The sequence below is a fragment of the Amblyomma maculatum genome, chromosome 8, assembly GCF_055883805.1.
Source record: "Amblyomma maculatum isolate TAMU_Amacu chromosome 8, ASM5588380v1, whole genome shotgun sequence".
In the NCBI taxonomy this organism is placed as follows: Eukaryota; Metazoa; Arthropoda; class Arachnida; order Ixodida; family Ixodidae; genus Amblyomma; species Amblyomma maculatum.
The window spans coordinates 70,669,153-70,695,969 of NC_139351.1; the positions used below are offsets into that span (position 1 = coordinate 70,669,153).

General features: G+C 45.7%; 1 protein-coding gene across 1 annotated transcript in view; it reads right to left on the minus strand.

The window, feature by feature from the left end:
* The window catches only part of LOC146181429 (WD repeat-containing protein 36), a 38,964-nt gene that overhangs the window by 2,324 nt on the left and 9,823 nt on the right, over positions 1 to 26,817 (minus strand). Inside the window, exons 7-18 of the mRNA XM_084576464.1 lie at positions 22,743 to 22,918; positions 18,484 to 18,604; positions 18,139 to 18,288; positions 14,570 to 14,718; positions 13,600 to 13,714; positions 12,468 to 12,633; positions 11,726 to 11,834; positions 10,840 to 10,919; positions 8,672 to 8,880; positions 1,752 to 1,891; positions 1,429 to 1,542; positions 768 to 852 (exon numbers count right to left, since the gene is read on the minus strand). Coding sequence (XP_084432590.1) covers positions 768 to 852; positions 1,429 to 1,542; positions 1,752 to 1,891; positions 8,672 to 8,880; positions 10,840 to 10,919; positions 11,726 to 11,834; positions 12,468 to 12,633; positions 13,600 to 13,714; positions 14,570 to 14,718; positions 18,139 to 18,288; positions 18,484 to 18,604; positions 22,743 to 22,918 — 1,614 coding nt within the window. The remainder of the gene's footprint in view (positions 1 to 767; positions 853 to 1,428; positions 1,543 to 1,751; positions 1,892 to 8,671; positions 8,881 to 10,839; positions 10,920 to 11,725; positions 11,835 to 12,467; positions 12,634 to 13,599; positions 13,715 to 14,569; positions 14,719 to 18,138; positions 18,289 to 18,483; positions 18,605 to 22,742; positions 22,919 to 26,817) is intronic.

Sequence of the window (26,817 nt, forward strand, 5' to 3'; positions counted from 1 at the left end):
GCATAAACACAAGGTTTTTCATGCACAAAGGAATAAATGCAATGCATAATATGGCCCCAGGTCACATGTCAGAGTGCTCTGAAAATCCAGAAATGGGAATGCTGTGGAACTTCCGAAATTGTACACCCCTAGATCAGCAGAGAAGCTACTAATTTGAAAATAATTATGTGAGTGTTAATTTACCTGACTAGTACTGACTCCCCTGAATGAACTGCAAACTGAAAATCAATGAAACGGCCGGCACGAAATTGCATGACCTTGGTTAACATTACAATGCAGAACAGCTGACACAAAGGCAATCAAAACTATCCTCCCTTCAGCTGCTGAATGACAGAATAAATCATCGTTAGTATACAGCTACGCACACACCTTCCAAATGCCAGAAAGTACACAAAAGTGTCATGATGGACACTTGCGGACCAATCAGGAGGAGCAGCTGATGTGGGGAGCCATCATGATTCGGCAACATGTTGCATGTGCACAGTAACAGTGACGTAAAATGTCTATTGGCAATGGGCAGAATATCATCAGTGTATAATACATACAGTGTCTGAGTGACCCTTGCAGTGCCACAGAGATTGAGGCCTGTTTTTAATGAATACCGCTATGCTGACATCACTGGAAAGTGGACAGAACATCGCATATCCTACTTGAAGTTTTAAAGTCATAAGCAGGTTGCATGTAGGTGCATCTTTCTGCCCAGAGGCTAACACAAAAAAAATGGGCTTGAAAGAAAAAAAGAAAAAGCCAATGAAGCAAACACTCACAGTCACCAGACTCAGCGCATGAGTTGAGCATCTTTGCAAATGCGGACAGCTGGAAATCTTTAAATGAGGCGATCTTTGAGGGTGCCTGGAAAATGAGGGAAAGGTCACTAATTGCGCTTAGACATAAACAGTGGATGCTTTTATAGGCTCTCTTTATCTGAGAAATGCACCAAAGGCATTGCAGGTACAACAAAATATAAAAGGAACATTGTGCAAATGAAAGCCGTTAAGCACTAATCAGCGGCCAAGTGGTGCAAATAAAGGAAAGATGATGAAGTGAGGCTACACACTGCCACAAGGGGTTGGCTTGCCTCACTTCCGGCACTGAACTATAATAACAATTCCGAACTGAACCACTGCACTACTGAAATATCGCGCAGAATTTCAATACTAGTACAATGGAACCCCTTAATTAAAAGTGCAAAGCATTAAGAGTCATGCAAATAGGTAATCTAAAATTCAAAGGGGGTCTCCTTTATATGGTACAGCCGATGATCTCTGCAGCTTGGTGGCACATCGCAACTGCATGAACCATAAACGTTTCCTTTCGTACAGTACCACTATGCTTTTATGTGTACATTCACATTCATGCCTTAAAAATAAACTAGCCTGAAACATCCACACTATCTGCATTCACCTGCAGGCTGCGTTATTCACCTACCACATTCTCCTTGTCATCTAGCTTCACAAACTGTGGATCCAGGCCTAGTGTTGTTGGCAGGAAGAATGGCGCTGCCTTGGGGACACTTGGTGGCTCCTTGGGCTTGTTCCTTTGCTGCTCGGTTATGGCACGGAAGACAACGAACAAAAAATACATCAAGATGGGTGTGCAAAAGTGGCTGAGAGCAAGTGCACTGCAAAATGTGAGCATCGAAAACTGCTAGTCGACATGTCAAGGTCATGTCATGTGTGAAGCAAGTTGTAGGCATGTATGAAGCAAGAGAAAGGTTCCCTTCATCACAGCACCATCTCTGTGCCACTCACCTTTACAATGTCAATGTTGAGCAGGTTCTGCCAGCGCGAGTAAGGCAGCTTGGACAGGGTGACCATGTCGGGAGCAATCTGCTCGGGTGACTCGTACGCACCCAGGTCCATCACTTCATCATCCAAGATGAGCTCACCACCTGTGAGCAAAATAGGACAGAGAGGCTTGATTCATAGCTGGAGCAGGCACCAGGCAACTGCTAATGGTTTGCTTGACAACACACATGACACAAGGGTAGTCAGTTACCTAGACGCCAAACATTATACAGTCCAGCCCACTTATAACAGCCACAGATATAATGAATGCTCGCTTAGTACGAACGAGGGCGGTGCCACGGTCAAAATATATGCCGTCAAAATACGGCTGCTAGCTCCTCCTGTATCGATACCCCGCACCTCCCCCAAGAGATGTTACGTGGAAGATTTACAGTCCCAAAGCTATCCGCACAACAAACGTTGATGAGGGCACCGATTTCACAACACTCAGCATCGTCGTCTTCTCGGAGTCTGTTGCACTTCTTCATCCTCATCACGGGCAGCGAATACAGCTAAGTAGCAATATATTGGGGCAATGGCACAGTGTCTCACATAGAACAAACTGTTGTGGCCTCAACACTCGGTTAGAGCGAACGCGAAGCTGTCGGGCCCCCATAGTTGACCGAGCCGGCGGTGTTTGGCGCGGTTTCGCACTGCGAACTAGTGGCAGGCAAATTTTGCGCACTTTGTGTTTCCCTGACACGACGCGAACACAGAGCGCACAAAGCGTCCCCCGGCGCTCCTTTGCTGGTAAAATGAAGTAAAAACAGAAAAAGCGCACGTTGAAAAATGAAAACAAAAAAGCGCGCGCGCGGTTACGAAACAGAAAGTGGCGCCGCCCGCGTGCTGTGATGCATCCACGTGATCTGCGTCGGCCAATCCGGAAAGTCAGGCGCCTGCTCTACCAGCTCAAACCTGTTCTCCATTTGTTTCTCCGTTGCCACCCCGCGCTGAGGGCACTGCGCCGTCGATTCTTTCTGTGCGATGGCACTGCGTTGACATCGTTGCCGCATCCGTGCCTTTATCAGATCAGGGAGTTGAAGGCTGCCTCAACGCGCGAGCCCAAGGGCTTGACTTGGGCCTGGTGCGAGCCCTTCCTGACTGCCCAGAGACCGACGTGGACGATGACGAGGATGCTGCTCTACCGCCGGTTGCTGTGAACGCTTCAACCGCTATCGGTTACATCGCGTCGCTTAAGGAACTCGTGTGCAGCAGAGGCCTTGGCGATGAACCCCCCCCCCCCCCCCATATTACCGCGCTGGAAAAATTAAAAACTGCAGTGATGCGATCAGCTTTGAAGAAGCAGACATGCATCACGGACTTTTTTCAAAAATAAAGTTAACTTTCATCTCGCTTGCTCTGTTCGCCCGTATTATAGGTGGTCCACTTACTACGAACTTTGGATACAACGAACAAATGCCGCGTGACGATCAAGTTCGTTATAAGTGGGCTCGACCAGTATAGGGAGCCCAAGCTCAAGTTTCGCCGCGCGACGGCAGCGCCGCATTCCTGGCGCGGTGGCGAAATGTGAAACGATGGGGCTTCGCCGGAGCAGACACACCGCTAGATTCCTGTGCACGCGCGCGATCGCGTTGCGTCTGGCGGTTATTTGGCGATACAAAAACGCTTCCGCTGATGCGGAACGGATGTACTAAGTAGCATTGTGTCATGGGAAGCCACAATAGTAGGCGAAGCACCAAAATTCGAGGCTCACGTGTGAAACTTTGCAGATTCCTGTGGAAGCGTGTCCGCAAGACCTGTTTTCCAACACCATGACAGCGTTCTGAGAAGTCTCGCGTTCTTTGTGGAAACGAAAAGAGCCAATTTCCCCTTTTTTTTTTAAACTCAGAAATGTTGACAGTTGACAAAGACGGCTTGGAGAGCCATCAAAAAAGTACAGTGGTTAAACACCATGCATAAAAAGTGAAGAGGATGGAAGATTATCCTGCTCATCGCTCCCCGCGTGTCTAGTTTTGCCGATTTTTTGTGCTCTCTCCCTGCTTTGAGTGCTCTGAGAGCAACCAAATCAACAGATGTGACGTCCGCAATCGAGACTGATGTGTGAATGTGCCCTAAGTGTCCACAGCTGCCTTTTCATTTTTAGATTGACCAAGAAAATATCTAGGAACGAGGCTATGGTGGCTAGTCATCTAGCCACCATAACTTGGCCTTTTTTTTTTTTTTTTCGGGGGTGGGGGCGGCGTTGGAAAACATGCCTTGCTGAGATGCTTTTACAGATTTTCGCAAGTTGGCCAATAAGTGAACCAATTATTATTATTATTATTATTATTATTATTATTATTATTATTATTATTATTATTATTAACGAAGATATGTCGGAAGTGCAGTACAAAAGTGATCCTAGCTATGGCTCGACTAACACTACTCGCACGGAGCATCCCATTCGCATCACAAGGTTCGTGAGTGCAAACCAAATATCATAAATGAAGCGCAACCATTTAATAAGAACCGAAATAAAACACTGTGTAGTACAAGCTTGGATTTCACCTGCCTTCCGAGCCAGCGAGCCGGTTATATCGCGTGTAGCGCACGGAGCACGCATGTGCTTATGAGATTGCTAGCGTTCTTGTCTTTGATGAAACACCTCCTTCGGACTATATACTTATTCTTCTACTGCGAAATTTCCTTTGCTAACGTCGTAATAATAAAAAAACAAATCCGTATATAGATCGCATGCTACAGGCCAAAACGATGGTCAACGATCGGGCACTTTATTCCACAGTACTGATGATACTTTAGCAGTTTTTAAAGATATTATGTACGACAATATAGTTGCATAGCTGACTTACCTCGAGATGAATTCCTACCTTTTTGCTAACGTGGGACGCATTCACAATCAATATTTACTCATCCCCGTCTGTCGTCTGCTCTACAGTGCAGACGTGAATAAAAAGTTTCCCGCTTATATTAAAGTATCCTTCATGGAAGTACGCGTCAGGTTGCCCAATCAAGACGGAATGCAGGTTGCATGTCGCGGTGCGCCTGCGGGGGCGCGTCAATGCTCGTGCGAGAGAAAGCGCACAGCGCACGCTGTGAAGGCAGCGAGCGAGCCGGCGGCGTCCAGTGAGTGCCCGCGCGACAAAGCAGCGCGAGACGTCTGCACATGCGCAGAAGCGAGCGAGCGAAAGGAGAAAACTTGCACGGGATGCCTAGGTGGTGCCGCCGCGTTTATCCCCAGTTTCTATTTTTCTGTCAGAGATGGCGCTCCCTGTCAGGAGCAGCAGCGCCGCTCGACGGTGCTTTGGAAGCCTATACTCTCAGGCCAAAATAAATATAAACACTACAGATTTGCAGTTCTTCTGACCTTGCTATCACCAAACAAGAATGTAACTTTCTGCCTCAGCTTTGAGAGTTCGTGTACATTTGCATACTGCCTCGCATATAAACAGTTGTGCAGGAAACAATATTTGTCTATGGAATAACCTTTTAACGCAATGGCACTTGGCTCACACATCGCCTGTTCTGTGATCATTAGTCAGAATTGCATCATGCAATTCTGCTGTATGCAATTTCCTGTATGCATGTGATCATGCATACAGGAAGCAGCAAGCGGCAATACAGAGCACCCACGCATGCCAATCTCGTCAGTGAGTTATGTGTATGACCCAAACATCGCCCTTGTTGCAACTGCCAGTTGCACTATACTCATTGCATCACCCGCAGTACAGTAAAAGCTCGTTAATCCGAAATCGCTTAATTCGAACCGCCGGTTAATTCGAACTGATGCCCGGGTCCCTGCAAAGCCCTATGTATATCAATGGGCCGGAACTCCCGATAATTCGAACGTACCGGTACTCACGTCGGTTAATTCGAACTAGGAGCCGGCAGCCGACATTGCTTCTCGTAAATAGAAGTCGCCTCGTAACGAGTACAATGCATTGAAATTTTTTTTTTTAATATGCACAGCGACGAGAATAAATAAGCAGCACGTATTTTTGCACGCACGAGGCGAGCCGCCTATTTCCTTGCTGGAGCCTCCGGCGTTGTTGTTGTTGCGACTGAGGGAAGGATGAAAAGGAAAGTGCACGGGCCTGCCGCTGCCGCGTGCAGATAGAGGAGAGTTCAAAGATAAGAGGAAAGAAAGACAAGAAAAGAAGCGCGTTTCTCTGACGCGCGGGTGGCGCGGGCGCCGCCGCCGCCGATGCTCCGGAGCAAGCCGTTTCAGATTTTCGTTGCGCTGCAGCGGCTGCGATCGGTGGAGTGCACGAGTAGTCTTTTCTTGTCGCATTTTGCATGAGCTTGCTCGTTTGTGTGGTATCTCGCCGCTGACGTCTCATCGACTGTGCCGATCATGGCGAGCCGTGGAAAGTACTCGGCAAAGGATTTAAAGACTAAAGTTGAAATATTGCAGGCGGTTGAACGTGGTCTCTTAACGAAGACAGCGATTGCCGAAAAGTATGGCATCAAAAAAAGCAGGTTGTCTACCTACATCAAGAACAAGGACTCTATCATCGATGCTTACCAAAAGGAGATTGAGCCCTCGCGGAAAAGACTACGGACGTCGGCTCACCCCGAGATGGAGACTGCTGTCATTACGTGGATAAAGGATGTTCGCAGCAGGAATATTCCATTAAGTGGACCCATAATTGCTGCGAAGGCAGCGGACTTCGCCAACCAAATGGGCATCAGCGACTTCAATGCATCGGAAGGCTGGTTATCACGTTTTAAGGCCCGCCACGGGCTGACGTTTAAGAACGTCTGCGGAGAGGCAGCCGCAGTCGACAAAGAAACCTGCGAAAATTGGGTCTCAGGTGAATTGAAGGAATATCTTGCCGATTACCCGCTCAGCGATGTTTTCAATGCTGATGAAACCGCACTTTATTTTAAGTTGCTCCCAAACAAGACTGTAAGCTATAAAGGTGATATGTGCTCGGGCGGAAAGCGCAGCAAGGAAAGAGTTACCGTGCTAGTGTGCGCGAATGTGACGGGCACGGAACGGTGCCGCTTGCTCGTGATAGGCAAAGCAGCGAAGCCTCGTTGCTTTAAAGACGTGAAGACTCTCCCTGTTGAGTACACTTCTAACAAGAAGTCGTGGATGACGCGAGCAATCTTCACGGACTGGTTGCGCACACTAGACAGAAAGTTTGCGGCACAGAATAGAAATATTCTTTTGTTCGTCGACAACTGTTCGGCGCATTGTGACATCAATGGACTGAAGGCGATCCGTCTGGCATTTTTGCCAAAAAACACTACTGCTGTGCTGCAGTCTATGGACCTCGGGATTATTAAAAATCTAAAGACTCTGTACAGGCGCCACCTCCTAGAACGGATTCTTGTATGCATGGAAAGCGGGAAGCCGTATGATGTCAACCTGCTCGGAGCTTGCCACATGCTGGCAACATCGTGGAACGCCGTCAAGGCAGACACTATCGCCAACTGTTTCCGCAAGTGTGGCTTCAGTGAAACCACAGAAGCCTGCTGCACAACCGACTTAGATGTTCAAGTGGATCAAGATGATGGCTCCATCGTGCTGGACCCTGCCTACGCTGTTTTATCGGAGGGTGTGGACTTCGAGAGCTTTGTCGACGTAGACAACGGCGTGGAGAAAACGGGGCCTTTAACTGACGCCGAGATTATCGAGGCTGCGTCCAGCCAGCAGCACGGCTCACGCGCGGCGAGCACGCCTGACAGTGACGACGAGTCCGACAAAGAGGACGATCCGTTGCCTCCTCCGAGCGCATGTGAAGCAGCATCGGGACTCGATCTGGCTGCGCGCTATTTCTCCACCGATGAGAATTCGATGCTGCGCTGGAGATGTTGGGCAAGTTGCAGACAATGCTTCTCGAGTTGCGGCGAAGAAAGCGCAAACAAATGCAAATCACTGATTATTTTTCATGTTGATATTCTTCGATCATTATTCTTTTGTTAATAAACATGTTTTTGAAGCATAAATAGTGTCATATTTCATCATTAAGCCTGACGCTCACGTGGGTACATTTATCATTAGTTCCAGGCGCATAAATTGATTGGATATCTTTATTTCCTTTGGTGTTTGGACTCGCATGATTTTAATACCCGCAATCGCCGACCTCAAAGAGTAGTAGTGCGTATTCCTCGATAACGATCCCAGATATGGCTATTTTGGCTTTGGCCCTAGCAGCCAAATGCAGTGGCCATCTTTTTTTTTTTTTTTTTTTTTTTTGCCGCCCGCTCGTTAATTCAAACTCCACTTAATTCGAACAATTTTTCAGTCCCCCACGAGTTCGAATTAACGAGCTTTTACTGTAGTTTAGTGATGCCAGCAGTCTACTCCTAATATATTCACCTACATTCTGCAATCACTGTGTGTAGTGACGAGCAATTACCATGGAACTGCAAATAAATTACTGCCAGACACAAGCAGGTCTGTAGGAGTGCATTTCCTATGCTTCAGCATAGAGATTTTTTTTTTTGTTGTAGTCGATTCTTAATTCCAAATCAAACAAATGATTCGCGACATTGTGCGATCTGTATACACGCGATTCTAAGTACACACATTGTACTGCTTCCCTATGCAACGAGCCCAGCCTGTTGAGACCCTTGCTGATACCAAGTTGCTGGAGCTATGTGTTTTGCATCCAGAACATGCAAAGCACGTACATCATGGGCTAGGAAAGTGATATCACATAAGCTACAGGAAAATCGGTACATCAACTAATATCATCAACTAAGCTACTACACTGGCATTGCAAATAAAAGACGCATTCAATTGGTGCCGCTTCACACCAAAGCGTTAATGCAAAATAGTGCTAGTATCAGCAACAAAACTTCAGTGTAACAGATGTCACGTGTCAGTGACTCATTAGCGATTTAAAATGCCAACAGAAGTGTAACAAGTGTAGAACATGCACCACGCAAGATGACAAATGCGTTGGCACACTCGCCTTCATCATCAACGGTGGTGGACGGCAGTTCGGCGAGCTGTGGCACATAGTCCGGTGGCAAGGGTCGTAACGTCACGTGGCTGTACAGGGTGGCATTAGCCCACAGGAACACGCCAAGGTCATCCGCATGGGCCGTGGCGAGAAATTCACCCGTTGGCGAGAGGTCCAGACTGGTAACTGGTGCGGGCACCTCAAAGCAGTCCACGAGGCTGAACCAGGAAGATGCTCATGTAATGCACAAACAATGTGGCCCCACCTAATGTAAAAGATATATAGATGGTGCCATCCTGCAGCTGTTTCTTAGCACTGTTTCCCATGCTACAGACTTCGAATAAGGCTACCAAAATTATATGAAAACCATACAAAGGCATTCGCCGGACACATGACTCATCACAACTGCACCAACAGTTAAAGGGCCACTGTCCAGGGTATGACTTTTTAAGCAAAGGAGTCCAATGCTTCGAACAGGTACTGGAGATTGTCTGTGCGAAATACTACAGAGATAGGCATGCCGCAAAGTAGTAAAGATACAAATCAAAGCTCTCATGCTCTCCTTAGGGAAGCCAGCTTCCCCGTTCTCAACGCTGGCCCGTCGGGCTGCGTGGCTGACGTCAGAGTAGCACGACATCCATTGGTCCGTCTCGCTGACTGAAGGGTGAAGGATGGGCGTACACGACTAATTGTGTGTGCCGCTCGCTGTGCGCTTTTCCCTCGCCACGGCCAGACTGAATGCAATGAATGCAGCGGCGCACGCTCCCTCACCCGTTTAGTTTTTGCGCACGCAGAGTACCACGCCCCACCTCCCGCCAAACGCGGAGGAGGAAGGGGAATTTGGCCTGTGGAGGCTAGACGACCGGGCAAGAGAGTGAAAAACCTTTGCGAGGGAACGAGAGGAGAGAAACAAGACAGAATCGGGTGATTGCAGTGGCTGTAACTGCGTTATTAATTACTCTTTTTAAAAACATTTTGCGGCCTTGTGTTCTGGGGGCGAAGCCTCGCAGTCACTGGGAAAGAAAACATTTTCGACCGAAGGGTGGACAGTGGGCCTTTAACAGCCTCTATGGTCATGCCAGTGTCAGCTTGACAGCAAGAACAATGAAACAGTAACCATGCAGGACTGCCACTGTGTTAGTCAAACCTCACTGTAATGAATGTAGAGATTAAAAATTGTTGGCTGTGCCAAACTTTTCATAAACATTTTTAACAAATGCACGCAATTTTTACTTTATACACTGGATGAAGATGGCCACGAAATGGATATGTTGGGCTCCCTTGGCACAAAGTGGCAAGATTCGCCACAGTATGCAAGTGATGGGTGGTGATGCGGCAAGCATTTGAGCAAAGGTTCTCGTCTTTTTTTCTAACATTACAAATTCTGGCGATACTGAACTGTCTTACAATATTCTAGTTATTCAAGGCTTAACAATTACACTAGCTGATGGCTTAATGCATTACAAAAATAAAACCAAATGAAAAGGCAGACTTTTGTCATGTGTAAAAACTGCCGACACATTAATCTGCACATCTGATGGCACACAGGTGAGCAGTAAAATAGAAGTGTGAAGAAAAATAGTAAAAGCAATGCAAATGTACGCAAAAAGTGATCTGCAGTCATGAACTCAGAAAGTAGGCATTTCAAGTTGTGGTGGTACAAAAGTTTTATCTGCCACCTTAGCCTGATCCTAGCCAACTACCTATCGTGTAACACGCACCCAATTTCGTGGCCAAGAAGAAAACACTGCTTAGAAAACCTCTTGCTGTTCCTTCATGTCATCCTCGATTAATCATACGGCAGAACTGATGCCAAAAAAGGGTGACAGCAACTAAAGCAGGCTGACTAAAAGAAATAAGTTTTAATACACTAGCATTCAGTCCAATCTGCCACTGTTTTCAGAAGACTTAATTAATCAGTGCTGCCAGTCCTGTCAACTTAATTAACTGCAGTGAGGTCGGACACCATAATGACATAAATTACGTAACATGTTCTTGTCCCATGTGACACTCCAGCAAATTTGGGCTCCAACTGCAAATGGGCAATACATAATTCAATGCACTGCTTCATAATGATGACATTGCAGCTACTCCAGTGAAGAAAGATGATGACAAAAAGCTATGAGCAAAAAGTGCAGGTACTGCAAGAGGGCCCAGCACCCTGTCCTGGTACCTACCAGCCTGATGGAAGGTCCCAAGTTCGAATCAGCTTGTCCATGGATGAAGTCACCAGCCAACGGGCATCAGGGCTGAACGCCTGGGGCAAGGGGAAAAAAGAAAAAGGTCCTAAAATGTGCAGACAAACCATTAATTACAGGGATTAACTATCTGCAGCTGCTAAAGTCTAATGACACTACTATTATGAAAGTATGAATTTAAGATTGTGGGGCGGTGCTCCTGTTTTCCTTCTACACCTCTCCAGCGGACATTTTTTTTTTCTAAGTCATTTCGTTTGGGAAATTTTGCCTGTGGCTGCTGCATACTCCACATTAAGTTAACTCACATGATAGAAGCACTTCCTTTTTCTTCAAAGACATAAAAAGCTGGCCAAAACTTTTATACATGCCTATGCCTCACTGCAAGCATACATACATGCAAACATTGCACAGTATTCACTGTGTCAGTAAAAAAATTTTATGCCTTCAAAACCTGTCCAATAATCTTCGCACAAAAAGCCTACAGCTATTTATCATCATAGCACATGACCTTGTACCATCTCATCCAAAATTTGTATCCACTCCTTATGTAATGCCCCTCAAAAGGGGTCTTTAAGGAAATAAAAATGAAATGAAATGAAAATAGCAGCTGCATTCAGTGTGAAAGAGTGCGAACTACGGAATTTAATATGGCACCCCTTCACTTAGAGCAATATTTTGCCGATGCATATATTCATTGCAATCTTGCTCCTTACAGGGTACCTTGTTTTGTCTATCGCTTGGTCACACGCTGCTGCCTAACAATTGACAGTCAGGCCGGCAGAAATAAATGAATTGCTGAAGGGAAGGCACCAATGCAACATAGAGAAGATCGGCGGCCCCAGAGTGACAGCTAGTTCGGACTCACCATGTCAGTGACTTGGCTGTAATAGCTGGCAAATGCTCGCACAACCCGACGGAGCTCCACATCCACCACGCAGACAGAGAAGTCATCCGAGGCAACGGCCAGCATGCCACTGCAAGCAGAGAATGTGCGGCCATTTGCTTGCACAAGGAGCACAGGATGGTAGGTAGGCCAATGACCTTAACTGAACTGATGCATTAACAAGGGTTTTATTAGAAACCATATTAAACTTTAATGAAACAAAGCTAGGAAATTTTTCCCCATATCATTTTTACAGTGCCCCAATGCTGACCTGCTATGGCACCTGCAATTCAAAGTTTCTTGCTCGACTTAAAGCATATGGGCTAAGTCTCTGTGGTCATGTTCCATCGCAGAACGCAGACCCCTTCATTTCTTTCAAAACTAATTTTTCCAGTGAGTTTTCCCTGACTGTTCTTGTGAGAAAAATAATTTCACCATTGTCTAGCCTCAAAGTTTCTCCTCTTCTCTTGCCATTCTCAGTGTCACCATAAGCTGTCACTCTTTCAAACAGCAAATGATGCTCTGCCTCACTACATGTCACCATTTTTCACAACTCCACTTGCTACTGGGCTTTGACATCCATATAACCCAGTGCTGGCCCAGGTGCACCTGGCATTGCACACTGCACAGTCATTTTTTTTAACTCAGAATTATTATTATTATAATTATTATTATTATTCCACCTACTTCCACATAATCAGATGTGAAAGTGGCTGCCACTGACCTCTCTCGGTGCAGGCACACTCTGGCCACGGGCGCACTGAGTGCCAGTTCTGTCAGCAGTCGCCCATCACGGAACGCCCAGAACCGCAGGTGACTGTCGGCGCCACCTGTCACCACCACCTGGTTGAGTGCATCCGACGCAACGCCCCTCACCGCCCCGTCGTGAGCTACAAGGAGGCAAAACGCCACCAGAAAAGGGAAGCAGGTCAATGAACGCCCCACCTTTTTAACACATACCAAGCCAAGAGAGTTAAGCACACTAGGGTTCGTTAGGAGATATTCACATAACGATGCTGCATCCCACCCCATGCAACAGCGAGCGTGCATTAGATGACAGAGGCGTCAAGCTTTTCAGAGGCAGTGCGCTGGCATAGGCTTTGGCAGCCGGGAGGAGAGAGTTTAGTTTGCTCAGCTGTCACAAACGACCACTTCTTCTTACGCTTCTAGAGGTGGAGTGATCAGCACTTTCTTTGCTGCATTAAAGTGTGCAGCTCATTCCCTTTGCGATGCCCAAGGCAGTGTCCTCTCTTTTAGCCAGTGCTTTGACAGTTCCACAGCCCTGCCACAAATACATTCGTGGTCCTTGCTTTACCATCAGAAAATGCCTGCAACGTTTCCTCCACTGCAAGGTTCACTGTGAAATTCTTCTCCCCAAGTTAATAACAGACGACACTTAGTTGAACCTACTTTTTGGCCAGGACAGGCAAAAAAAATGTCCAATCTCAACATAAATAAGCCTGCATTCGCCTAGGGAGCCTTCTATGCCCTGAGCAAAGCCTGGAATGAAAAAAAGAAAGAACAAACAGAGAGAGGAGGAAGAGAAAAGAGATAGCGAAGAGCAAAGAGCAATGCTGGCTACAACACAAGCCAATTATGAACGAAATTATTTGGGCTAACTGCAGCTAAATCGTAATGCCAGTAACGATTTCCACAGTGGCGCAAAGCAATTAAATACAAAAGCCCGGGATTACACATGGCCATCCATGAATTGTGAACTATTAAAGCTAACCGGTCACAAAATATCAAAAGCACTAAAGTACAACAAAGGAATAACACCTATCACAATAAAAATCTTTCCATCAGTTTCCCCAGAAAAAGCAGCTAAAACAATAAACCCTGGCAAAAGCACTCACCCATCTCCTTGCCATAGGTCATGCGGTGGATGCCTGACTGGATGTTGAAGCGGTCCACATGGCCGGAGCTGTAGCCAATGGTTACAAAGTTCCCACAAGCACTGAGGGACACACACTGCACAGAGAAAAACATGGGCTCAAACAACAAAAAAAAAAAGAAAAGAAAAAAAAAATGACAACCACAGTGAGCTACAGCCTTCAAACTATTAACGAAGAACAATTCCAGATCTGAGGCAGGAGACAATTTTTATCAAGGGCATATACTAACAGCCACAGTCACTGCAGGACCACGTTGCTTGAGACCAAATGGGACCACACTTTGTTCTGAATGTTTTTGGATTTTCAACAAAATCTGCTTTGTTAAGTTTGATCCTCATCATCACAACCACTACATCTGATGTATCTTCTGGATGGATAATCAGGCAGTGCTTAACCACTTCCTAACAGAGTCCAAAGAGAGTTAGTATGTTAGCTTTCTACTCAGATTAACCTAACATTATGGTTTAAAAGTTCACCTTTCTAAGTCTTTTTCTGGCCACACACAAAAAAAAAAAGCCAAACAGAAAACATCTATCGCTTAACCAGCTTCTAAATGAGAAAGACCTGTCTCTTGATAATGGGCGGCAGCACAGAATGTTGCACTGCATAAGTGTGGTGATTATGTGTTCAGTACGATCACAGAGGCCAGATTATCAGATTCTACACATTCAAATTTGCTCCAAACACATTTTGTGATCGGCAATTACAAATACACAGCAGCATTTTAGGCTACTGTGCAACATTGAAAACATTCGTGATATTTATTCAATGATAAACAGTTCAAGCTATCTAGGGGTTTACTGAATGCTTTTGCCCTAATGATAAACCTTCAGTCAGGCTGAAAGAACAGATAAGAACTTGTCCAAACCGACACGGTAGTGAATCCACACATTCCCTCATTTCTTCTCAGCTCAAGGGTTCCAAAGCTCACCAGTGCAGAAAGGCCCTGGACACCCTTAAATCGGTCGTGCAACAGCTGATGCTTGCCCATGCAGCAGCGGTCGTAGGACCAGGTCGTGACCTTCTTGATGCCCCGGTGGCATGCTGCTATGCTGTCCCACTCCTTCTCCCGTGTTATCTCTGGACAGGTGGAATGGAAAGAGAAATGATGTGGCAATTAGCCATCCACTCTAGCAGCACAAAACAGACTATATACCTAACAAACAAGTAAACTGGCACCCATGTAGAGAGTCTTCAAACTACACTCTGCACAAAGAGCTTTCAGCTCACAACACTTGGGGCATGGGGAGAGGGGTCATGCATAAAAATTAGTCCTTTCACAAAAGGCACAACTAGTGCATTAGTACACATGCACCAACCGAATGCCAACATTCTAGCACAAATAAAGTTCTCTCCCTCCCTATTTCCCTTCTTTGGTCACTAGCAGGAAACACAGTGGTTACGTACTTGAAACAAAAATGCATGGGCCACAGTTGACATCAGGAATTGACCAAAAAGACAACCTTTGTGCTAGTCATAGAACCAAATTGTATCAAAGATAATAATTTGCCTTAACAAGCATTTAAAATTGTTTTCCTTTAACAATTCATTACATTTTTACCTCCATTACTTGTCAAAATTTATTTCTAATATGAATTATAGACGGAAGTCCTTTATTTTTTTTATCGTGCTACTTTTCTAGCGTTTTCAAGGCTCTGAAAGGCTTCTCAAGTGTAAATACAGCAGGAAGCAACAGCATTTGATGATTGAAGTTATTTGCCGCATGCGCTGTGAGGTAGATGAGTGCAAACTCTGCCATATTTATTCACGTGCAATATACCACTACGACCATCACATTTTGAATCCAGTTATTTCATTAATAAAAGTGATGCCGAAAAATTTTACAATTCACATTCCAGACGCAAATATCAACATAATAAAAAAAAATTCTTGTCATTTCAGTGCGAAAAAAAGAAAATCTGAACTCAGCAGGTCTTTGAATAAAAAGAGCAAAATAAAAATGTGGGGCACACTTAGCACAAATAAAGAGTGGAATGATTTTTAAGCTGCCATGTTCATTTTTTATATCTTATTCTTATTTTGTATTTTGTTTTCTTTTCAGTGGAAGGGCTCTTCTTCCTTTAGGGGCAGTTTTAATGCTAGTCGGCTGAGGTTACGACCTTGTGTGCGATGTCACAACCCTGCAGATCTTTGCTAACTGCCCCCTAGAAGACTACCGACTAACTCTGCTATGAAATTCTCTGATAGTCAAGAGGCTGATGATGTCAGGAGACCATGGGGCGTGACTGAACAACGACTGGTCGGCAGGTCGTGTGCTCTCTCGAGACCTGTGACCTCTCTCAACCAAACAGGGAATTTCGTTACACACACTGGCGTTGTCATTTTCTCAGAATACGGACTGCCACAGCACTTGTCAACTCGGCTACGAAATTCCAATTGCTCGAGAGGTTGATGGTATTACAAGGTCACATGAATTAGCTAGGCGCTAGCTAGCTAGCAAGGTGTACGACGTTACTAAAATGACCTCTCTCAACCATCAGGTAATATCGTCGTGCATGATTAGGAATTCTGCGACATACGATAGTAGCCAATTTCTCTTAAAATGTGTAATCTGATAATAATGCATTAAAAGGTGAGACTCAGGTAAAAAACTTTTGTTATGGGAATGCGCTGCTTTCACTCGGCAAGCATTGTGATTGCTTAAAGTAATTAGAGATGCTGGTAACTTACCCCCCTAAAAATGGCACACCAGAAAGAGAAATGGCACAAGCCAGCATAGCACGCAGTCAATTCGCCACTAGCACAGAGGAAGAATGACTATGTCACAGGAGACGAATTGATGTTTCTAGGGTTGGGAGGTTCTTTGATTAAAATTCTGTCAGCGAGGAACTGAAGTCCCCTTTGTGCAGTAAAGCCTGTTGCGGCCTTTGCTTGCTTTGTTCTTATGGCGTACAACAGCATTCAAACCGCTGTCGCACAGAAAGTTGCTGTTCGCTTTCCGCTACATCAGAATGCACAGCTTTTATCACAGCTGTTATTTGTGCCATGGATTGCCTTTCGAGCTTGGAGTACCAGGACGGGCACTTCACATATCAAACAACCACATCACTTTTCAGTACTGCCTCACGGCTTTTAAAGATTGTGGGTTCAATGGGTTTAAAGCGAAATGGGAATCGGGCGTTCCCGCATCGTACCGATCTACAAATTAACCTGGCCGGTACAAGCTGCCAGTCCAAATTATCCAATAAAATCTACATTAGAGATTACGGGACACCAATATTCTTCAAATTATCGAAGAGCCAAAGCAGAGTACCACTGTTTTAATGTACCGCTCACTCAACAGTACTCCCGACTGCCAACATATTTTCTTTTTTTCTCATTTAATTACAAACTTTTCGCAATTCACCCTGGCGCCTTAAAACCGCGACAGTTTGATCTATGGCAAGCCTTTTAAAAGTAGCACAAATTTTTCCACATGCCCCTTGTGGGAGCTTTCATCCCACAAGGCTGTGCGGGACAAGCGTGATACCACCACAAATGCCACAAATGCCAGAAGTGCCACGTGCATGCGCATAACGGCGGTGGTGAACAAACAACAGCCCATCAGGTGCAGTTCAGCAGAGGCGTGCTCAGCATGCACACACTGTGGTTCAAGTGAACCTGATTAATCATAGGGATGTTTGTGTACCACGCCTAGAGAGCCCCATTTTCGGGCTTTGTGGCTGTGGTCCTCCACGGCCGAGAAGCGGTGCCTGGCATTAATGCGTGTGCGTTGCCCCGTGAAACATTTCAGTGCAGCAAGCCGGCATTAGCATTGTGCTGCTGTGACAAAGCCATTGCACTCTTACCTGCTTTGTAGGTTTTTCTGATCGTGATGCTACTGGGGACACTAGGCTACCCACACTGCATTCCCCTAGAGAAGGCATGTCAGTGCTGCCTTGTTAGCACTGCCACTGCATTGTTCTAGTCACCCAGGCTGTATTTGTTGATTTAGCTCGGCCAAAGATAAAACAGTGTTTTGGTTGCTTGTGGTGTGTTACTCATAGAATGAGACCAACAAACACTCCTAAATTAGGGCGTTTCCTTCAAACTTGCATAAACATGTTAACCTTTGTGGGTTCGGTGCAACCTCTGGGTTGCTCAAAGCGGCTCATCTGCACGCCAGAAGCGCCCAATTCCATGAATGCATTAACCCCTCCCACCTTCCCTTCGCCTTCTTCGTAACGAAATCTGGACATGATACTGTTGCTCACTGCATACTGCTTCATTTCCATAGTACATCACTATGGGTGCATATGGGCACTTATTGAGAGGCCACACATCCGCACGCTCCTTCCTGTCAGCACGCCTAGCAGAGAGGAGTAAAACAAAGAAGCAGGGATTTCTCAGCACTTCTCAAGAACCAGTTCAGTCACCAGAGGTGAAAATCAGAGGACATGCACTCCTGGATCCCTTTTATGAAGTTGCAAACGACTGTCCCACCTAGTGGTAAATCTGGACATGACAAAACTGAGAATGCAGGCGCAAACACAAGCTCACCTGAAGTGAACTCGCAGATGGGTGGCATTTTCCCAGGGTCCTTGAGCACGCCATACTTTTTGGCCTTCTTGCGATCGTAAGACGCCTGGCCCAAGCTTTTGTTGAGGTTCTCGCCAATCGTCGAGAATGAACGCAGCACGCTGTCCAAGCCTGCATCACCAAGGGCACAGATTGGCGACTTATTGTTACTGTTGAAAACTCCACAGCATATGGACTACAACACGGCATGAAACTTGCAATACGGTCACATATACTAGGCCAGATCAAGATGGAAAGCACTCAGAGTGATTACGTGTCGCATCACATTCGGACAGCACGCAATGAGGCAGACACCTCCTCGCTCACCTGCACTGAGAATGTTGGTACCCGTGGCACCATGGAACCGAATGCGACAGGGTGCACCGCTGTGACCCTGCTGCTGCTTGAGCAGACGACCACTGCCGTCCGACTGGTCAAAGATCCACATCTGCACACAGCGGAGAGCTAGGTCAGAGCTACTGTTCAGCCCAGCCACCCAAAACGCAAGCCTGAGCATAGCAACAACTAGCTTGTATGCCGATGTGACAAAAGACTGTCATACAAGATAACAAAATAAATAAATAACAAAGTGATAATAAACACACATGCACACACACACACACACACACACACACACACACACACACACACACACACACACACACACACACACACACACACACACACACACACACACACACACACACACACACACACACACACACACACACACACGTACATGATGGCAGTGGTGATGACATTGAAAGCTGATGCAGTAACAACCTTAAAACAATTTATTACCCAATGCTTTGCTCGAGCAGTGCAGTGAAAAAAAATTACAAGAGTTCAACGCTACTGAACCAAATATTGAGCAAAAGCATTAGCTACGGGTGACAGAGCGTTCTTTTTTTTCTTCTTCCTCAGCCCACATATAAAGCCCCGCTTTAACCAAGCCGTATGAATGTGCCTTAGTGGACTATAGGGGTAACGTGAATGCCAGGGTCCTAGCAGGCTGATTCTGACATAACCATCCCATGTGAAACGAGAGACCCAAGTTGGCAGCTCCTACCAGCCCACATATAAAGCCTTGCTTTAACCAAGCCGTATGAACGTGCCTGACGTCACATATCACGTGAGCACCAGCTGCGCCTCTAGCACGCCACGCCGACCGCTTTTGTGTCACATGGGGTGTGACGTCACGCGCTGCGCCGTGGCTTCGATCACGCTACGCCGACCGCTTGAGTTGGTAGCCCAGCTCTCACCCTAGTGTCACGTGGGTGCGGCCGCGCCACGCTGAAAGCTCGAAACCTAGAGTAGTATTGCTTTCGCAATAAAAGCCCGGACCTCTCTTCTATACACCACTATGCCAGCGCATTCTGCACAAATGGCTAGACTATGATGCAGTTCTCAGTTCAAGATAAATCCGGAAACATCACTTTAAGAAAGGGAGGGGTAGAAGGCGCCCAAAAGCACACCTAATTTTAATGCAGTAGCATTAAAAGTCCCGTTCACTAAAAATTCAGAGCTGGTACTGTGAGCAAAAAATCACAAGCCTGGCGCTGGCAGGCAGTAGCTAGCAGCTGACATGGCCGCGCACTAAGTGAACTTAGGATTGCCTGACGTTATGTTTGGCAAGAGCCGCCAACTCAAGCCTTTCCTGTCACAAGGGATGGTGATATCAGAATCAGCTTGCCAGGACCTTCGCACTCATGTTGCCGCTATACCTGCAAGATCTACTAGGCATTAAATAATAAAGCAGGGATCACGCATTAATATCTTGTTTGCAATTGTTTGCTACTTATAGCTCTCTCAGTCAAAGAAAAAAAGATAAAGTGATATCAAAGTTGAACGTACTGCTAAAGTGGAAACAAGAGTTTACTGAATACTTTCCTGAAGGCCTGTAAGGTGGATATACCAGGTGCCCTTACTAGAGAAGTGATGTCAGCATTTGATTAACAGTAAGGCAAAGCACTGGCAAAACACAACAAGGCAGCCTGCGAAATGGACAGAACAGCAACGTGAGCAGCTATGCAAGCGTGACCATCCCTTCCATGCTCCCTTGTGACGCCTAAAAGACAAAACAATGGTTGTGAAATGCCACCCGAAACGAAGCATTCATGACTTCGCTATACACGGTTAAGTTTTGCAGCCTTACTTTGAACCACATACTTCTTTCGAGTTTTTTTTTATTACGAAAGCAATACTACGCCAGGTCTAACCGCTCGTCGCTGTGTGCCGTGTTCGTGTCCGTGGTCCCTCTTAAAAAAATCAGCCTGCCGTGACGCTTGAATTCACGTTACCCCTATGCCACGGGCAGGAACTGTCAACTCGGGTCACTCCTTTCATACGGGAGGGTGATATCAAAATCAGCCTGCCAGAACCGTTTTCATTCTCGTTACCCCTACGACACGCAGGCACGTAGGGGAATAATGTAGCTGGCAAAAAAAGTTTCCACTGTTGCTTTTGCAATTCAACTAGGGTTAGTTAACCAGAGCTAAACCACAACTAATTTTTTTTTTCTTGTCCAATGTGGCCTAAGATGTTAGGTCTTTTCAGGTTTAGAAAAATATTGAGGACAACCAAAGTGACTGCCATGAAACAACTGCCGCAGTGCATGTAGGCCACAAATTCGCCTTCGTACGCCGCCCTCCACAAGCGAGACTGCTTCTGTGCACTTGTGTATAGTGATCTAAAAGGAGAAGATTGCTGCCAGTCAGGGTCACAGCCAGTTGACGACTGCATTGTAGCTAGACAGAATGAACAGCTAAGTCGGGTGGCAAGTGCAAAATACTGTACTTTGGCAAGTGTCAGTGTTTTGCTACTGGTTTAGGTCAACTAGAAATTCGCAATTTGTGAACATTTAGGATGCTCGTAAACCGCACTTTCAGTATTCAAATTACCCATGTGTAGTTTGGATAATGAAAATGTGGTGCAAATAGATTCAAGCAGCAAATACTATTTAAGATCTACACAACACTCGCAGACCTGTATTTCTCACTTATTACACCTGGCACTCCTTGTTAATCTTTTCTCCTTGTGCTTCCTTTGTGCCCTCTTTCTTCACTTTCTTCAGTGCGCTCTTTTTGCTGCCACTGTACAGTCAGGGACAGAAGTCTGAGGCATGCGGATTTGTGAAAAAATTTATTTCTTCGTTGCCTCTCCAGTCTGTCACCTGTTATTTTTTTTCTCTGAATGGGGTGTGCATGTCCCCTTGTGATTCAGCACATTTCATTCTCTCAACTGCACAGAAATAAATATTTTCCCACGAACTCGTGTCCCACAACTTTTGTTCCCGAATGTACATTCATCCTCCGCTGTGCTCCTCGTTTGTTCCGCCAGTTACGAGGTGGACGTCAAAGCTCGACCCATGAAAGGGCACTTGCTCTAAAGGATGAAGAAAGACCTCTCAGACATTTCACACCCTTCTCGTAAGCACAGAAGAGGTAGTACCCAAGGCACATTGTCAAGGGCACCCACTGGCAGCAACCTCATTGGCCAGCTGGTTACAACCCAGCTGCCCAGACACCATTTATCACAGTCATATGCAAGCCCACTGCCAGTCGAAAAGAAAAACAAATAAGAGCTGCCTGTGCTGCACGGCCTCTAAATGAATTCTCATTAGTTGTGACTCGTTTGTTTTGAACGTCTTACCTTGGCTTTTATTCAAACTGAATTGACACTTTGGTCTCATCAACATCAAATGGGCTACCGCCAGCTTAAAGTCCCCATCATTGAAAGGAATTTTCAGCCTCTTTGTGTTCAAGTCCCCTAGTGTTGACTGTAACCTACAAAATATTTGTTTATCAAAACTTTTGTCTTTTCTAATGCTATACTATACCACCATGTAATGAACATGCTTGCTCAACTTTTGCAAGCCATCTTTTAGGCAAAAGAACCATTTGCTGTGCTAGTAAATATACTGTAGATCCACTCTTCAAAGGTCAAAGCTGCAATGCAGTACTACAGTATCTACTTATGCACAAAAACTTGCGACTATAACAACAACCTCATAACAATCATCCATTGACCTTGTAGCCAGTTGGTTTGTGCTAGCTGCAAAGTGCAAAGAGTACAGAGCCATTAAAAAATTGCTTGGGTTTAGCTTTAGTTAAACCGGGTAGGTTGCATAAGCAAAGCTGATGTAGCTACTCTTTCTTCTTGTTCTTCTTCTTTCTCTTTCTTTCTCCTTATTTTCTTTTTCCTTCTTCTTTTTTTCCTTTTTCTTCTTTTCTTTTCCTTCTTTTTCTTCTTCTGCACCGCTCATGGCAACAGCAGCGCCCCCACTTGGCAGCGCCGCCACTCCATCTGCGGCGCACCATGGCTACCGGTCACGGCCGCACGATGACTTGAGCTGGGAGCCCAGCGGTAGCCGCTCCTGTTGCCATGCTGACAGTGGCGCCACTCCATCTAAGGCGCACCGTGGCTACCGGCAACGGCCACCTGACGGCTTGAGCTGGGAGCCCATCTGCAGCTGCTCTAAAGTTCACCGTGGCTACCGGCCGCGGCTACCGCTTCCTAGAGTAGTATTGCTTACGCAATAAAACAAAAGTTGAACAGGCTAGAATAAAAACAGCCACACCACCAACCTTGAGCGAGTTGTCAGGGGAGGAAGTCAGGAGGAGAGGTTCATCCGGCAGGAAGCGCAGACCCGTGACCGCTGATCGATGGGCGTCAAGGATCTGGCTGTGCAGGGCACGCTTCTCCAGATCCCAAACGGCCACGTGGCCAATGGGGCTGCTGGTCGCCATATGCGAGTGTCCGTCTGCACGTGCAAAAGGAGGTAGGTCAAGGAACGATAACAAGGAGTGCAGAGACCGGTTCATAGTCTTCTTCAACAGCCCATTAGCTGCACTTTACATTGCCATTGCAAATGTGAAAGCAAGGCGTGAAGCTGACTAAAGCCTTCGAGAAGCCTGGCTTCATAAGTTAAACAATGTTGAACCACTCCAAGTACAAAGATGTCCTTTAATCACTGTTCTTTTGAGTTCTAAACAGTTAGGTCGCAAAGGACAAAACTAGGGTGTGCAAATATTAATATTTTCAAGTACGAATATGGGGAAAAAAAACTCTCTTCGAATATCAAATCTCTGATTAGATAACAAAATAGCAAACAATGTTCATCTTACTTTTTTTTAGAATTCACATGGTGTTTGCAAGCAGTAGTGAAGGGAGCAGTGAAATAGTTTGACGTATTAATAATTTTACATGCATAGAAAATTGAAGGGCAATTTAGTGTGGTTAAGCCAAATGCAAACTGTGTGTCCTAGCACTTTAGATTCCACTTTAGTTTTGAGATACACATACTCATTAACATACTCATCAGCCTCCCTCATGCTGTGTGAAGGACCACTCGACAGATATGAAGACCTGCTTTAAGAAAGCCATAAGAGCATGCGCATTACCTAGGAGCAGCCTGTCTGACTCGGGATTCAAGGCTTCCAATGAGTTCGACTTCTAACTCAAGGAAGCTTCCCAAGTTGGCTACCGAATTTCATCCTCTCCACTTGGCAACAGCTGTTGCTACAAGGGTTCATCCCCATATCTGTCTGCAATCTAGAAACACTAACACATTGCAAGCAAGCTAGCGACATGCTTCTTAACATATTGGCTGCTAGCGTGCTAGGCCTAACCTCGAAGCTGCAGCGAACTGTGCTCTGGAGCCAGCCGATGCCCATCATGAAATGTTCAATGCTGTAACATTACTCTGCTTAAAATTAAGGTTCAGTTGGTAACCACAATGCATTCAGCGGCAAAGTATGCCAGGCAATGGCCACTGCCTGGCTTCAGCGCATGACAATGCTACAGCACAAAGAAAATCGGCACAAGAGACCGAAGGCCACTCTCAAGCACCCCTTAAATGCATCTTTTCACGGTGTTTCAGAGCACCACAGCTGCCACCAGGTAACTCAATGCCATGCAGCTCACCAGTGTTTGTGCACAAAGGGATTGCTAAGCACTACTTGCAGGGGCTTGACGTGCCGTTCAATACGACGAATGCTTCACTGAAAGCGAGTTCGATAAAACATTAACGAATGGCACTATAAATTTTCATGTGATTTTTCAAGGGGGATGTTTGGGGCGTTCTATATACAGAATACACTATCATTCATGAGAATGCTCAGAAGCTGCATCTGTCATTGAATACTGAAGCTTTTCCCGCCCACCTCCTTCCCTTCCCTCACGGCACGGTTCAGGTGTCCCCAGAGCGAGTGTGACAGATGCTGTGCCTTTCCTTTTCCACGAACCAATTATTATTTATTATTAGTAGTATACCGGGCATTAAACATGTTTCACACAGTTATCAAAGCACAGTTGTTAAGCATCCGTTCAGCCGCAAAGCCATGTTGCCATTGTTGACGGTGTAACCGCGCGAAAAAATCATCAAACAAGAGAGAGCCACAAGCCGGAAAATTTTTCAAAAGAAGAGAAAGAAGACCCACGCCACTCTCTTTTGCTGGTGAGAAAAATAAAGAGCGCTTTGCAACTGCACATACATACAAACACACATCAAATTCTTTGCCTCAACATATCGCAAAAAAGCTTAAATAGTTGCACTGTAATTTAGCATTAAGGAGTATCATAATCATCCTTAGAACTCTTTTCTGCAAGCAAAACGTTGTTTTAACTGAGGATGTATATCCACAGATTTCCTTCACCTGCAGCTGTGTTAGTTGTAAGCACATTTGACTTACTTCATTTTTGCCAAAACTTTTCATAACAGAAAACACTGCACATTGCACAGGGCATTGCAGACTCGTACAGAAAAGCCTAGTGTTGTTTGAGTACATAGCCTTTTTACAAAATCCAGGACAAATTCATTTCATTTCATTTATTTCATCCTTAAGGGCCCGAAGGCATTACATAAGGAGGGGCTATAGTTGGGGTAAATACAATCTTGATGAATGCAGGCACAGTTAACACGAACACTACAAATTGTAAAAGGCAGGAAAAATAAAATAAATAAAGTGCATCAAGGTATCCGCGGGATCATGCAGAAAAGCAACAAATGCACGTGCGGCGGCAAGTAAAGTTGAAAGCCAATGAATGATTGACGGTAACACAGATGAAATCCTTACACATCTTGGAAATGACTAGCGAGTTTTGTGCGAAATGATTTGCGATCGTCGCATGTAACTATGTCGTTAGGTAGGGCATTCCAGAGAGTAATCGCGTTGGGGAAAAAAGAACTGTTCATAGCTGAAGTGCCGCTCCTGATACCTGCTATGGGGAGGCTATGGCTTAGGCGATTGGATGTTCTGAGCGGTGGTTGCAGCAAAGGGTGTCTGGAAGCAGGGTGGTAAAAGAAGCTGTGCAGTAGGCAAAGACGGGAGATGATGCGGTGCGACTTTAGAGTGGGCAGGGAGATAGAGCGTTTAAGTGCATTAATGCTGATTCCTTTGGAGTATTCAGAAGTGATGAAGCGGGTTGCACGATTTTAGATGGCTTCGAGTTCGGCGATGAGGTAGGCTTGAGATGGGTGCCAGATTGATGATGCAAATTCTAGTTTGGGACGGACGAAAGTTTGATAAGCCAGTTTTTTCACTTCCGGGGATGCTGATTTGAGGTTTCGCCGTAAATAACCTAGAACACATGAGGCATCAGAGCATATTGTTTGGACGTGATTGACCCAAGATAACGAAGATGAAAGATGTAATCCAAGGTACTTGTAGGATGATGTTTCGGCAACCAGGGTAGCGTTGATGGTGTATGAATGCTGAATGACTGTTCGTTTGCGAGAGAACGACAAGAGTTGGCATTTGTCCAGGTTCAAAGGCATGAGCCAAGTGTCACACCATGTGGCTATTGCATCAATGTCTTTTTGTAGTAGGTGACTATCGGTGAGGTGACGAATGGGACTGTAGATGACACAGTCGTCCGCAAATAGCCTTAGTTTATTATCTATATTAGCTGGGAGATCATTGATGTAAATGAGGAAGAGTAGCGGGGATAAGCCGGCGCCCTGGGGGACACCTGATGTAACGTCAGAAAGGGATGAGCGGTAGCCATTGCTTGATGTGAATTATCTGCGTCCAAGAAGAAACTGATTGATCCAGGTTATTATGTTGTCAGGGATACCTAGAGAGGAAAGTTTTGCGAGCAAGTATGAGTGCGGAACACGGTCGAAGGCCTTGGAGAAATCTAAAAATATGGCGTCAATTTGAAAGTTTTCGTCCATAAAGTGAAGGATGTCATGAGTGAATTCAGCCAGTTGAGTTTCGCAGGAGTAGTGTTTTCGAAATCCGTGTTGATGGGGATAAAAGAAGTTTATGGAATCAAGGTGGCTCATTAGGCTGGATGATATAACATGTTCAAGTAATTTGGAAGGGATGCTGGTTAAAGAAATAGGGCGGTAGTTGGAAGGATTTGTGCGGTCACCTTTTCTGAAGATCGGGACAATTTCTGCTATTTTCCAGTCGTCAGGGACGTCTCCGGATTCTAATGATTGGGCAAATATTAGATGCAGTATCTGGCATGATACTGCACAGGTGTTTTTTAGTAGTTTACTGTTGATCTGGTCGCAACCAGCCGATGAAGAAGTCTTGAGTGAACTGATTAGATTAGCTAAGCCTGCCGGAGTGACTGTAATTTGGGGCATGGCTACTGTTGAGATGGCTGGAAAAGGATTTGGACTGCCAGCTGCTGGGGAGAACACTGAACAGA